This window comes from Mchenga conophoros, linkage group LG18, assembly GCF_057382185.1.
Source record: "Mchenga conophoros isolate Kocher_MC1m ecotype Shallow Benthic linkage group LG18, M_conophoros_male_GT1.1, whole genome shotgun sequence".
Classification (NCBI taxonomy): Eukaryota; Metazoa; Chordata; class Actinopteri; order Cichliformes; family Cichlidae; genus Mchenga; species Mchenga conophoros.
The window spans coordinates 6,374,670-6,388,780 of record NC_140543.1 but is presented as its reverse complement, the minus strand read 5'-3'; the positions used below and the strand labels follow the sequence as shown (position 1 = coordinate 6,388,780).

Genomic DNA, 14,111 nt, shown 5'->3' with positions numbered 1-14,111 from the left:
GATTTAGTGAGGGAAACAGCTTAGAAAGCTTACTGGTTTCTTTAAAGCACTCCTTTCCCACAAAAGTAATCCTGCGTGTGTAAAAACTCCACTTAAGGACATCTAGTGTGTTTATATGTGACATCAAGTTGTTCTATAAGCTATAAGAGCCTCTATAACGAGGATCCCTTAACTGTGCTCCCACGTATTCGCTCGTCCTCGTACTGTACCTGGCTGCTTCTGCCGGGGTTTGGGCAGGTTCGTTACGCAGGTGTGCGGACACATGAGCACGTTGCAGGGGTGCAGCGCCCCCTCCAGGAAGAGCTGCTTGGTCTCGGACAGGTGGATGCCACCCAGTGGAGTCTTGGGCAGAGTGTTGGAGGGGACCAGAGCCAGGCAGTACACCCCCACCTGGTGGATACCGTCTATCGCCTGGAAGACATCGTGTTGGGAGAGGTATGCTTAGATTTATAGATGAAACAATGTATCGAAGGTAATAACTAAGATAATAAATCATATTATTATGCTGTTGCTTTGATTACTATAATATTAGTGTTTGATCGTTTTTTGCTCCATCGTTTCATCTCAGCTTCTTTTGAAATCGCTGATTGCTTCTGCAACCCGACAAACCAAATGGAAAAACACGCGGGCGGAATCTGCAGCGGTGAAGGAATAAAGAGAAATGGTTTTACTGCAGCAGTTAAAACTCCAGACGGCTTTTATAGCTTTGCCACAGTCGCCACGCTGGCTCAGAGACTGTGAGCTCAGGTTTTATCTATACAGTATGAATGCATAATATAGTATCACAAGCTGTGTGTGTGTTTATATGACTCTGGGAGTGAAGGAGGCTGTGAGAGCTGTTTTGTCACTTCAGCAAGTGGGCTGTTAAAATGTGTCTGCTGTGTTAAAGGACCAGGCTGGTTCTATTCTGCAGTTTTCCAGCTTCTGATGAAAAAACAAAAAGACAAGTTGTGTTAGATTTTTAGATTTTGAACTCCAAAATCCTACGTTGGCTCGTTTTCAAGTTATCGCATTCACAAACTTGGGTGTCCACACTACCGAACCCAGTGGGTTGACGACAATATCCCATCAGTCATTCATGGCTAATGGTAAAAACAGCTCACAGATACTTTTTGACAACAGAATTCTCAGAATTACAGGTTAAAAAGTACTCAGTAACTCTTTGAGGTTATTTAACAGAAAAAATGTTGTCATCAGACAGAAATGAGCTTCACTAAGTCGTCTAATTTTACCAGAGTCCTTCCACAAAGTTTTACAGCCTGCTCCAGAGTAAACACACATGGACACTTCTCACACATCATTGTCAGCTGAGGTTAACAGTGTACTGTCAGTGTACGTGGATATATACACTTTTAGTGGGAGTGGGTCTAGTCCGGAGTCACTTTGCTGTCTGAGTACACTCACTACAGATGAATGGTGTCCCAAGCTTTTCAAGTATATTTAAATAGGTGAATTATCTAATCAATGCTCTACCGACCATATTGTTTTTTTATTGATAATTGTTGATATTATTTAAAATCAGTATATACAATTTTTTTCTTTCTTTCTTTTACACAAACATGTAAAAGAACATAACATGCCGGTTAGCCACATGGGGTACAGATGCAGTTAGGCAGTCTAAATAAAAGGTTTGTTCTATAGCAGGGGTGGGGGAACTCCAGGCCTCGCGGGCCTGCAGGCTTTAGATGTGTCCTTGATCCAACACAGCTGATTTAAATGACTAAATTACCTCCTCAACATGTCTTGAAGTTCTCCAGAGTCCTGGTAATGAACTAATCCTTTGATTCAGGTGTGTTGACCCAGGGTGAGATGTAAGACCTGCAGGACACCGGCACTCGAGGCCTGAAGTTCCCCACCCCTGCTCTATAGCAACCACCATAGCTAGGATTATACGCTCTTCTTTTCCAAATTTGCTTCTAAATCTGTCAGAGATGACTCATTTTTAGTCATGTCAACTCTCTCAACAGTTCTTTGTTGTACAATGGAAAACTGGCATCACAGGGATTAAGTCCTGCTAGTTTACTTCATGTTACAGTAGCTCTCTCAATAGCAACCAGTGTAAAACTGAACTGAACTGAATAAATATCCCTGCAGATGAGCCCTTTGCCACTGATACCTGATCGAGAATCATAATCATAATGGAGAGAGGTACGAGTACAGAGCCAGGCAGCCAAAATCAAACTACTGCAGCAGGAAATGACAATCCTGTCTGAAATATGAGCATACCTGCAAAACTCGACTCATCCACTGAAAGCTGTCCTCCTCAGTCGAGTCCGGCCGCTGCTCAGCCACGACCACGATCCTCTCATCATGGAGCACCGTGATGGAAAACACTGCTATCCTGCAGAACACACAGAATTAGCACATTTCATTGCATGCAGTTTAACTGCGCTCCACACAGCCAGCCACCAAAATGACCATAAAGTCCAATCAGCAGCTTATAATATTTGTGAAGGGGCGGATTTATAGTGGCGCTGCTGCGTTAATGTGTTTGAACCACATCTCCCTTTTCTAAATTAAACACAAGCTCCACAATAACGAGAAACAACCTGCTTAGAAATTAAAGCAATATTAACGCTTACCGTCCTCTGTAAACGAACTTCATGGGCTCCACAGCCAGCGCCGTAGCAACAATGTCGTCAGCATTGTGCCGACGCCCACCGACCACCATCAGACCGTCCATCTTCCCAGCAACAAAGATCAGACCTGCAGGTCCGATGAATCCCAGCAGGCCGGTCCTGGTGAAGGGGAACTCGCTGATGGGAGTGCCGTTGTTGGACACGGGAAAGACCTGCAGAGGTTTTAAAGACACGACATGTAAACAAAACGCACACAAGATAAATAAACAACCGAAGCATTCACGCTCTCACCTCGAACGTGTTCTTGGTCATACCGGCCAGGCCGTAATAGGAGGTCCCCGTGGCAACAGTACAAACGCACATCTCTCCGATCTCGTCTGTTTTACAGAGCTGGGGAACACCTTCGAGCTTCACTACACACATCAGACCTACAGGCAGAAAGACAGACGCTCTGGGAAATCCATTCTTACTGGTTACAGTGTCGTCTTACAGCAAAGTTAAAATAAAAGTTTTAACTATTCCCAGACTTCAAATCAGGTATTTGTAAGGCAGGTATTTCCTCCTCCATCTCCCATGCACGGAGGAAATACTCCGTCTCCCATCAGGGAAAGGAAACCGTTTTCTCTTGTTGACTAATTTCGTGATTCTTACCTGCAGAATGAAGTAAGTCAGAAATAAGGACAACAGTGAGTCTCTTTTTTGACCTTAATGACCTTAACTCTACCTTTAAGGTCTTAATTAAGTGCATCAATACCAAAAACATATATAACTCCTTAAAAACAAATCCTGAAATCATGCAGTAAATAAACAAAACAAGCAAAAGTCTTGCGCAGGTTCGATAGATGTAAAAATAAAGTAAACAATCGCTCAGAGTCATGACGGCATCATGCTGAAAGCAGACTACTCTTTGGCTTTAGCGGACAAACGTAAATTATATATATACATTAAAAAAAGTATCACAACTTCAGCAGTGCTCGGTTCAAACTCTGCTTTTTGGACATCTGTCTCACCTCCGGGCATGACGGAGCCGACGTCCTGCAGCGTGAGCACCGACAGCTTCTCCTCCGAGTCGACCCGGATCACGCCGTGACTCAGACCCTGCATGGACAGGATGCCGCGACCAGGAGGGGTGGTGCCCTCCTCCAGCGGCCTGCAGGAGGGAGAACACAACATTTATCAGAAATAAGTGTGTGTAAGAAGTAAGTAGCTACAAATTAGTTTTAGAGTCCAGACACGTCTTGGGGAAGTAAAGACAGTCCAGGGAAATAACCTGAAAATCAAAATATCATGAAAATAAATGATATATTTATGACACAACAGCATTGATGGAAACATTTCTAGAGTCAGGAGACTGTTTAAATTATGGAGGCAGTAAAAGTTATTTTGGAAAACTGATATTTTCAAAAACGGTTACATTTGGGGCCATTTTTGAAAGACTGGACCTCTTTGGAGGCTGAAGACATTTTCATAATTCAAGCACATTAATGGAAGAAGAAGAAGTTTTAGGAAGTGCAATTTAAACGTTGCAGTACTTTAACAAAGTCAAAATACTTCAGCGACGTGAGGACAGCGACACGTCTTTTTAGAAAAGAGGAAGCAACTTCAGTGTTTTTGGAAAGTTCGGGTGTTTTTAGAAAGTGTGGACAGTTTAGGGAGGAGAGCACTTACTCTGTCCCCAGTCATTATCAGGACATTTTAAGGGTAATTAAGTTTAGGCTGAAGTGAGGATTAGAGGCTAAGAACTGCAGTGAAGGTCCTCACAAATACCATATAAACATGTGTGTGAGTGAAGTTTAAAGGTTTTCCTCTAAACACAGAGCTCATAATCCCCCACACCCAGCGAGGAAAAGCTCTTTATTAGCACACAGAAGCAGAGATGCAAACACTCAGCCTCAAAGTGTTTTAATCAATAAAAAAATGAAGAGCCAACATGTGACTGGCAGCTGCTCTGACTGTAAATGTGGCGTTCAGATGTTAAACTACAGACTGGATGATTAAAGAGGTGGAAGTGTAAGTTTAGTGTTTTAAAACCTATGAAACTGTAAATTTAAGGTCATAAAATAGTAAAAAAGGACAGTGGAAGGAGGTTAAAGCCATTATAAAGTAGAAATATCTCGCTAAAAGTTTGTCTTTAAATGCTAGAAAGCAAATAAATTTGTACTAATTATATCTGTGTGTCTTGTGGTGAATACAGCTGAAAAGAGTGTGTGTTTGTGTGTGTACCTGCGTATAGCCACAGTCAGCGCCTCGGGGGAGCTGGCACACGGGCAGATGACCTCCGGCTTCAAACCTTTCGTCTGGAAGACGTTGAGGAAGGCGTCACAAGACGAGATCGACCCTGAGAGACAATCAAACACTTAAAGGCTTTTTGCGAAAGCAGAGGCGGCTCATTGCTGGTTTTAACGATTACTTCTTCATTTCTAAGCTTTTAGAAACTAACCAATAAAATAAACCAGTCACAGCTCCAAATGTAACCTTTTACGCATCTCTTGTTAACTTTTTTGAAAAGGATCTAAATAAAGAAATGTTTTTCAGGTAACTTGGATACACTGAACACTTAAACAGGGCCCTGCAGGTGTGAGTACACGAACAATCCAGCAGCAATGTTTTAGGAGAAACGCCTCTTCAGCTCATCAGTCATTTGATCTGAACCCACTAAAACATATCTGGAATAAGAGCACTCAGAGAACACAGGGTAAGACCTACACTAACTTTGATGTTTTATGATGTTTTTCATGCCCTTTTGTTTGATGTGGCTTCTAGATATTTCTTCTGAAGGTCAACTTTGACCTTGGACACTAACAGTGAAGCTCCCAACTCCTAAAAAAACCAATCTTACATCACTAAACATTATCAGTGTACAAATAAATGTGAGTTGGATATTTAGCAGGTAAAGGAGACACTTTAAACATATATTAAAAAGACTGTTAGCTTACAGGGATTTGAACCATCAGCCACCACAAGCATCCGCAGGGAGCTCAGATTGACATCCCGCTGATCCCGGTGGGCCACCAGAGCCCAGTGCATATCCCGCGACTTCACACAGGCCACCTTAGCTGGAAATAAAACATCGCCGGTTAAATTACTGAATTTGTCATTTCAAACAGAAGGAGACTCATCAGATATGTTATGTCACCTTTGTACTGGCAGACTTTTTGGATCCAGGACAGCGGGTTGACCTTCATGAGGGCGTAGGGAATACTGATGACGTGCATCATGTTCATCACACTCTGACAGACGCACACAGAGACACATTAACAGAGATGAAGATGTGCAGAGTTAAAGAAGTGAAACGGACAGAAAGCTGATTATTTTCAGCTCAGATTTACTCACATACTGTACGTGAGTACTTGACCTGAGTATTTTCTTCTCAAAGGCACGTTACACTCCACCGCAGCTCGGAAAGAAATGCTGCTTCCTTTACCGCACTGCATTAATCTGACGGCAGAGAGCCGCTGAACTGAGCGAACTGAGGCCAAAAGTCAGCGCGCTCAGGTTTGTTCTGCCTCTGGTACCCGGATGGTGTCAGATTTGGCTTCATTTTAGTCTGGCTAAGACTTCGAGGTGCACATTAAAGCCAGACTGGGTGGAGAACTGGTATTTATAATCACAGCTGGACTGAATATGTGCACGTGTGGTGGATCGAAACGGGTTAAGATGCAGAACTTCAGCACCAGGAGGCGGAGGAAAGTGTAACTGGGCAGTAAATATATACATTTAAAATTAATTCATATAACAACTGCAATAAACACTGTGAACTGGGAACTTTTAGTAATTTAAGTAGATTTTACAGAGCATGTCTCACGTCATGTATGTTATATATGTTAAGTTCTGGGGCACAAACTAGCTTTTTAACTGTAATTACATTTTTTTTAAGTAAATTCATATTTGAGGCAAAGAGTTTGTTTAACAAAACTATCGTCTTGGAATTGTAGTTTCATACAAAAGTTTTCTTACTGTCTGGATGGCGTGCCACAGTCCTACATCCTTCTTGAAGTCTAGTACATTCACAATGGTCTCAGCTGAGAAACAGAAACAGAGCAAGTCAAACTTCAACATCTGAGCGTCGGAGAGAAACAGCCGACCGTAGCAGGACAGCAGCGCTGTTCAGAGGTTTAATCAACAAGAGTAAATGTGTGTACTACCTTCTGTGTATGAGCAGGACTGTGTGATGGCCTGGCAGTGCGTGAGCATCGCTATCCTCATCACCGTCACTCCGAGGACGCTGCCGTCCTTACACGTCTTATACTGGACAGACAGAAACAGAAGCAGAGTGACGAGGCGGTTTGTTCCCGCGTGCGTGACGATCGTCGATACACAAAAATTCCACGTGTGCTTCTTCCAAGCACGAACGAGAGCCAGAGTGGAAGCACCAAAAACTGCAGTTCCTCGAACGACCGCTTCCCCCACAGACTTTTTTCCCCATCTTTTATTTACAGACTGTGTTTACTTAAAGTATCTATGAGACACAGAACATCCACGTCCACGTTTCAGTTTTTTAGTGGAGTCAAATTAGTGTCTGCAGCTCAGCCAATAAGCAATTTTTAAAAATATTGATTGTTAAATTTAAGGCTTTTTTTTTTTTTTTACACTAACTTCCCAAAAACCTAAATGATGTCTGAGTGCTGTGCAGTGACAGTAATCAGTGAGAGTCTGCACAAAATAAGATCTAATAAGGGCAGGGATAGCTCAGTAGGTAGAGTTGTGGCCCCATGATCGGAAGGTCGGGGGTTCGATTCCCCTGAACAACTACCCTGAGGTACCCCTGAGCAAGGTACCGTCCCTACACACTGCTCCCCGGGCGCCCAGTGGCTGCCCACTGCTTCACTGAGTGAATGGGTTAAATGCAGAGAGGGATTTTCCCCACGGGGACCAATAAAGTACAATTTCTTTCTTCTTTCTTTGTCTGAAAAGTCTGACATCAGTCGGACAAACGCACATTATTGGTCGCTTTTAAAGCTATGAATCATTTTGAGTCGTAACATTTTTCTTTTTTAATGTCACTGAAAAACTAACATTTCTTTTTAAGCCACTATAAAGTGCACCGCAATACTTTCGCCCATCTCGACTGATTCGTGGCTTCTGTTAAAAATAAAAGGTCATTTTTCAATCGTCCGTTTTCTTTAATCATTTTCCTTTAAGCCTTTTTCAAGCTGCAGAGCAATCAGGGAGACATTTCACCTGGCTGCCCGTGCAATTACTAGAGACGTTAGATTCAAATCAATCAGACAGGACGACAGGATTGAGCAGCGAAGCGTCCACCGAGCTGTGGTGAGATTCTAAGCTGGAGGACATGTAGCAGCATTGATTTCACGACTGAAACAACACGGGTGGAAATGTTTTGATGCCCTGACGAGAACATGCATCTGTGTTTCTGTCATCGTTTGAGTTACCTCGATGTAGGCAGTGTCCTGATTGGCTTCCTTGATGTGTGGGAACCAGTCTCGGGGTGGTTTGGAGAGGTGTTTGGACTCCGTGACGAACCACATCACCTTCGGCCAGCCTGAACGCCCATGGAGACAAAACAAACATCCCTTTAACGTTCACGTGTTGCTGGTTAAAGGATTATTTTACTCCACTTAGCCTTTTTTTTTTTTTTTAGAAAAACATTAACTTTATTCTATTATTTGACTATGAAAAGGAACAGAAAGCAACATGAATGCTTTTAGATTTTTCTCTTCGACAGAACTGAAACTTTGGACTTCACTGCTTTGCTGCAACAGCTGCTGACAGTGCAACAAGGTTTTATTTACACGAAGACAACAAGTATAAAAATGCAGACAAATTATCCATCGATCTTCTTCTGGGGGCGGGTCACAGGGGCAGCAGCCTAAGCAGAGAAGCCCAGACCTCACTCTCCCTGGCCACCTCCTCCAGCTTGCCCAGGGGAACACCGCCAAGGCATTCCCAGGCCAGCCGAGAGATATAATCCCTTCAGCGTGTCCTGGGTCTGCTCCAAGGCCTCCCCCAGTGGGACATGCCTGGAACACCTCACCCAGGAGGCGCCCAGGAGGCATCCTTGTCAGATGCCCGAACCACATCAACTCTTCCATGAATCACTACCTTATCATGGTGGAGGGGTATCTGTGTCCCAGGGATCCCAGGGGCTATGTTGTCGGGGGGCTTTTGTCCCCTGGTAGGGTCACCTGTGGCAAACTGGTCCTGGGTGAGGGACCAGGAAAAGAGCGATTCAAGAGACCCCTATGACAAGACCATCGAGGGAACAGTTCACCCTGCCCGGGATAGTGTTACTGGGGCCCCGCCCTGGAGCCAGGCCTGGGGAGGGTGCCCGAGGGCGACCATCTGGTGGCTGAGCCTTAGTCCATGGAGCCTGGCCAGGTACAGCCCGAAAAAGGGACATGGGCCCATCCTCCTGTAAGCCCATGTCCTGCAGCAGGTGCCGTAGGGGTCGGGCAATGTGTCCAGGAGCGGAGGCCCTGGTGGACCAAACCCCAACTACCAAACAGACAGATTAGTGTTCTGGTTATATCTCTATATAATAACAGTAAGTTACTGAGTGCATTGTGCAGTTAAATCGTCGTCACTTTGAGAATTTAATGGAAAAATGTATAAATGTATGAGGTACAAGCAGTTAATGTGAACTTAATGAGAACTAACAGCAGAATGATTCCATCTTATTGCTAATTTATCACCATCTCGATGCACCAAAGTCGATTTGAAGACGGCAGCTGACTGTGATTGGTCGCAGTCCACTCTGTGGTCTCCAGTCACTACTGTGTTACTGTAGCATAAGCTAACGTGGCTAACGTCAACACCGCACAAACCAATATGTGACGTCCACCCACACATGTATGTAGTGAGTTACAGTGTGGGCTGCAAACTGAGCCTTATTCATTGAGTCATGGAAAACTGAGAATGCTGAATAATAACTTGGAACAACTGACAACTATCACAGAGTTTGTTTGAGACTGAAGTCATAAAACAAACAAACAAAAAGTTTCTCAGTTCACGTCTCATTACTCTGCTGCACCTCATCTCTTAATTGTCTTTGCAGATGCTTTAATTCAAAGAGACATAAACTCAGAGTCAGTGTGTGATTCATTCTGGCATCCTGGATGAGACGCAGATCAAATTACCAACCTTTAACGCTGAGTCGCAATCGCACCCGTTTGTGAATATAAGCAAAACAATAACGTGTGAAAACTGTGCTGCAAGAGCGACTGGCGCCCTCACAAAGACAAATTATAATTATTATGAGGATGTTTTTCTCCGTGCTGAGCTGTTGCACGGATGAAAACGAGTGAATGCAGATTGCCGAGTACATGAAGGCTGTTAATGCCTGAATTTACTGCTGCTGATTCTGCAGGGGAGCGAGACAGAAGAAACAATCAGAACGAGATGAGCTTATAGCCTGCTGATCAATAAGGGGAGCACTCCACTTTAATGACACACACACACTAAATCCAGGCTGAATAAGGAGCAATAAAATCTGCTAGCATGATGTTGCTATTTATACATCCATTACTGCAAAGCAAACAGTGGTTATTAATCAGCAGGAGATTCTCTCTTTTCGTTCACCGCTAACGTCTCTTTTTCCTCCATCTATCACATGACTTGCATCCATTTTTCTCTTCCCTCAGTCGTGTCAGTTATTTTGCTATCGACTTGCATTACCACTTCTCTGACTCTCTCTCTCTGTCTCCTTGTCATCCATTACTCAAACCCAGCCGTCTGCAGTCATCAGTCAGCCAGTTTGAAAGTTTTAAACGCCGCATTGTCAGGACATCATGTTCAGTCCTGATAATTGCAAGAGTCTGCTGGTGGATTAAGATTCGAATTTGTGATTTAAATAAAGGTTATGGTTATTTTTTGTGGATTTGCGGCTCAAGAAATGGAAAGAGCTGAGAGGGAATTTTGTGATTGCTCACAGAGAGTTTGCTCGGCTCGTCTGTTTGCCAGTGAGATTATACTAAAAATCACTGAGGATCATTTCATAAATCTAGTGGAGATTTGGAGCAAAGCAACAAAACATGGACCACTTTCTTTAAAACTGCAAAAAGGAGCTTTTTGGCAGCTTTGGCAGAGGATGCACTTTTACCTTCACGATGTGCTTTGTTTGAATGGATTGTCCCACCTCCCTGCAGGGGTGTCAAACTCAATTTCACCGAGGGCCACAATGGAAAAATGACAATCACATCCAGACCCAAACACATCTGGATTTAATTCATTTACATGTCACACACAGCAGAAATCAGATCAAACAGTTAACAGAAAAAGTGAAACCCTGACACAGCTGACCTGCAGGCCTCATGTTTGCCTTAAATCAGGGATGTCAAACCAGTTGCCCACTTTGGCCTTAAGTGGGTCAATCTGTAAAGACATTTACTTACACATCGAATTTTTAATTTGTGTTGTACAGTTATTTCATTTTTAACCTTAATTTATATTTTATTCCTTCCTAGTTAAATTTACCCTTTTTAATTTTTCATATTTATTTCCTATCTTATTCATAGCCTTTTCCTTTTTTGTTTTCTTTAGGTCACGAGCAGTTGTCCAAGCATTTCACTACATATCGTACTGTGTATGACTGTGTACGTGACAAATAAAAATTTGAATTTGAATTTGAATCCTTCAGCTATCTTCATATATATAAAGCAAAGTGTCGTCTTAATACTATGTCTCAGTTGTTTTCTCGATGATAAAGAAATAGTGATGTAGTAAAGAAAAAAATCTGTCAGGACGACTCTTTGGGTTTAAGCTTTAAGAGATAAATGTATGAAATTACACATTAATTAACAATCAATTGTTTATCTATTATTTAATTACTTTAGTCCATGGCCATGAGGGAGGATTTTATTAGTAAGAAAAGCTGTAAAAATACAGAGAAGTCGGATTGAATTCGTTGGAGGGCCAACTCTGGTCCCCGGGCCTTCTGTTTGACACCACTGCCTAACAACTTTAGGTTGTCCCGATGTCTTTTTAAAATTATTTGAATACAGTTGCTTTCTAAATGGATTCTTTAAAATAATGACGCATTTGAAAAACTCAAATTTGAGCAGAACTTGTCCTAAAAAGCAGGTTAAAGATTTTTAATGGTTTCGGTTAAAAGTTGCAGTTTTTCTGCATATTTCTAAAGACGGACGCTGATTTTATTTCTAAACTACAATCCCCACTGCAGTCTAGATTTATTCAACACTTGTGTTTGTATGAGGATTAAAGATGCATGTATGGATGTTTTTACGAATAAATTTCATGTGCCTCTGACCTTTAAACTGTGGGATCTCTCCAGTGGGACTCTTGGGTAACCCTTTATGGCAGGCATCACTGGTCAGAGCTACAGTCACTCCACAGCTCCCCAACAGAAACCCAATCTGCTGACTGCCGGCGTCCTGCAGAGAGACAAAGACCATTGATCTGTGAGTCATCAGCAGGATTGGAATCAATGTGTAAGTGCTTTGTGGTCATCATCAGCTTCTCTGTTCTATAAGAGTCATGAAAGGAGAAATCTACAGTGCTGATTATGTGAAATTGTCAGGTTCGCTGGTTCAACTGTGATATTACAAACTAATTTCTACATATAAGAAATTATTCCTGAAACTCCCAAGAATGATTTCTTTTACCTTCCCCTAAAGCTCACTGCTTCCTCTGCTTGAAATCAAGCTGCTTTTAACGACTCTGAGGCAGTTACATCAGTCTGCAAATGTTACGTCTGCTCTTTGCCTTCTCTGTTAGACACAATATTCATACCTTTATCTGAGATTTAGCCTCAAAGTAAGTATATAAGGTGCATCTTTCATGATGCAACCAATGCCGATTAAGCTGCTGCCTAAGTTGGACAAAGCACAAAGGAGATCTCAGATCTCGGGAGTCCTCTCTTCCTGGTTAAGCACTGAATAGCAAACTTTAAAATGCTAATTAGTAAGTGTAGGTGTTGCCACAGTGAGATAAACAGCTCTCGCTGGGTGCAATAGAAACATTGCTAATGAAATAAAACAGCAATAGTCAACGTGAGAAGATGGAAAACCGTGTGGGAAAACACGATGGAAACATGGCGTTTCTGTCGGTTCCTGCTGCTGTTTCCTCGTTGCTCACTGCAGATTCGATGCACATCATAATTTACCTGCTTCTCTGTAAACAATCAGCCTGACAGGAAGGTGTAGTGAAGTGATCACTAGGCTGATCATCAGAAATCCACACTGACTACGAGACTCACACCAGCCCTCCTGGTTCCTCCCAGAGGATATTACAATGCGGAGCTACGCTCAGTCCAAACGATGACTCAAACAAATGTACGGCAGCAGCAGCGCAGTCGCTTCTTCAGAGACATTTGGCTCTCATTACACCTCAGCTCAAAGCTCAGCGGCCTCTGTGTTGAATCACAAAGTGCCTTCCAATGACTCATGTTTTCAGTGCTATCCCCCCCAGTGTTGCATTAGCTCCACTGACTGGTGTGAATTAGCTCTGCATGACTCTGCTGCACGTCCTCTGTTCAACCTGCTCATGCAGTTTCACTTCAGAAAATAAGACGACATTTAAATAGAAATGTTATCAAATTGTTCTTCCAACAATAGAAACTCCTCATTGTCAACCTTTAATGACCAATCCCCTCCTCATGATATAAAGCAGAGCATGTCTGAACCTGTGTGAATTATTCTTGTTTTCTTGGGTATTTGGTAATCTAAGAGATTCGAAACAAACTGCAAGGTACCTGATAACCTGATTCACACAAGAATTTCACTCGCATGTGCTGTGCCAGTGTGCCTGCACATGTGATGTGACAATAAAAAGTGATTTGATTTGATTTGATAACTGAGCACTGCAGACTGGTAATCCAGTTACCTACAGTTCAGCTCGGGCATGGATCCTTTTCTTGTTGAGCAGCAGCCAAGACATTGAGCTTTGTTGTGGCCTTTATATGCAAACATCCTGTGCCTGAAGACAGTGCACCAGTACCACCGATGCAGTGAAAGTACAGCAAAAAACAAATGGTGTGCGTCACATTTCCTACTTGATGAACTGCTAAAGCTAAGATTTTATTAGAACAAGTCAATCACTTTTGCTGTTTGAAATCAATGCATGCAGTAACCTGGACTCTTACACCAGCTATGAAGCAATGAAGAAATCCAAAACCTCCTGTCAGGATCGACTTGAACTTGAGCAAAACATGTGGAGGGGGTGGTTATCCAACCTTCAACCCCATGATTAGTTTACAGCCTCCTTTTTGTTAGATGCTGTTGAGGAGACGTGACACTCAAAGGTCCACGAACGCTCCCTGAATTCTGAACTAGATCCCCGAACGTGACGCCGTTAATCATCGAGGAAGCCTGTAGTCACGGTGGCCCGTTAACACTGCTATTGGCCACACAAACATTGGAAATCACATCGCACCTTTTCAACAATCACCGTCTGAACAGAAAATACTGCAACAGCCAAAAAAACTACTACATCAATGACCTGACCCTTAAACAGCTTTACAGTCTTCAGAACCGTCCATACTAAGAAAAATTGAGGACTGCACTATTAAATAAAACAAGCATGGGTGCAAAAAATAATAAAAGTTACTGTTTTATT

The 14,111-nt window shown here is 42.7% G+C and overlaps 1 protein-coding gene across 8 annotated transcripts in view; it reads right to left on the bottom strand.

Annotated features, from left to right (window-relative positions):
* Positions 1-14,111, bottom strand: part of LOC146553084 (disco-interacting protein 2 homolog C) — a 199,788-nt gene that overhangs the window by 28,409 nt on the left and 157,268 nt on the right. For all 8 annotated transcript variants that reach the window (XM_085255373.1, XM_085255374.1, XM_085255366.1 and 5 more), the window contains 12 exons: positions 11,806-11,929; positions 7,973-8,082; positions 6,725-6,827; positions 6,537-6,601; positions 5,716-5,809; positions 5,516-5,635; positions 4,803-4,917; positions 3,590-3,729; positions 2,871-3,007; positions 2,583-2,791; positions 2,227-2,341; positions 210-411 (listed from right to left, as the gene is read on the bottom strand). In XM_085255373.1, the coding sequence (XP_085111499.1) occupies positions 210-411; positions 2,227-2,341; positions 2,583-2,791; positions 2,871-3,007; positions 3,590-3,729; positions 4,803-4,917; positions 5,516-5,635; positions 5,716-5,809; positions 6,537-6,601; positions 6,725-6,827; positions 7,973-8,082; positions 11,806-11,929 (1,534 nt within the window). The remainder of the gene's footprint in view (positions 1-209; positions 412-2,226; positions 2,342-2,582; positions 2,792-2,870; positions 3,008-3,589; positions 3,730-4,802; positions 4,918-5,515; positions 5,636-5,715; positions 5,810-6,536; positions 6,602-6,724; positions 6,828-7,972; positions 8,083-11,805; positions 11,930-14,111) is intronic.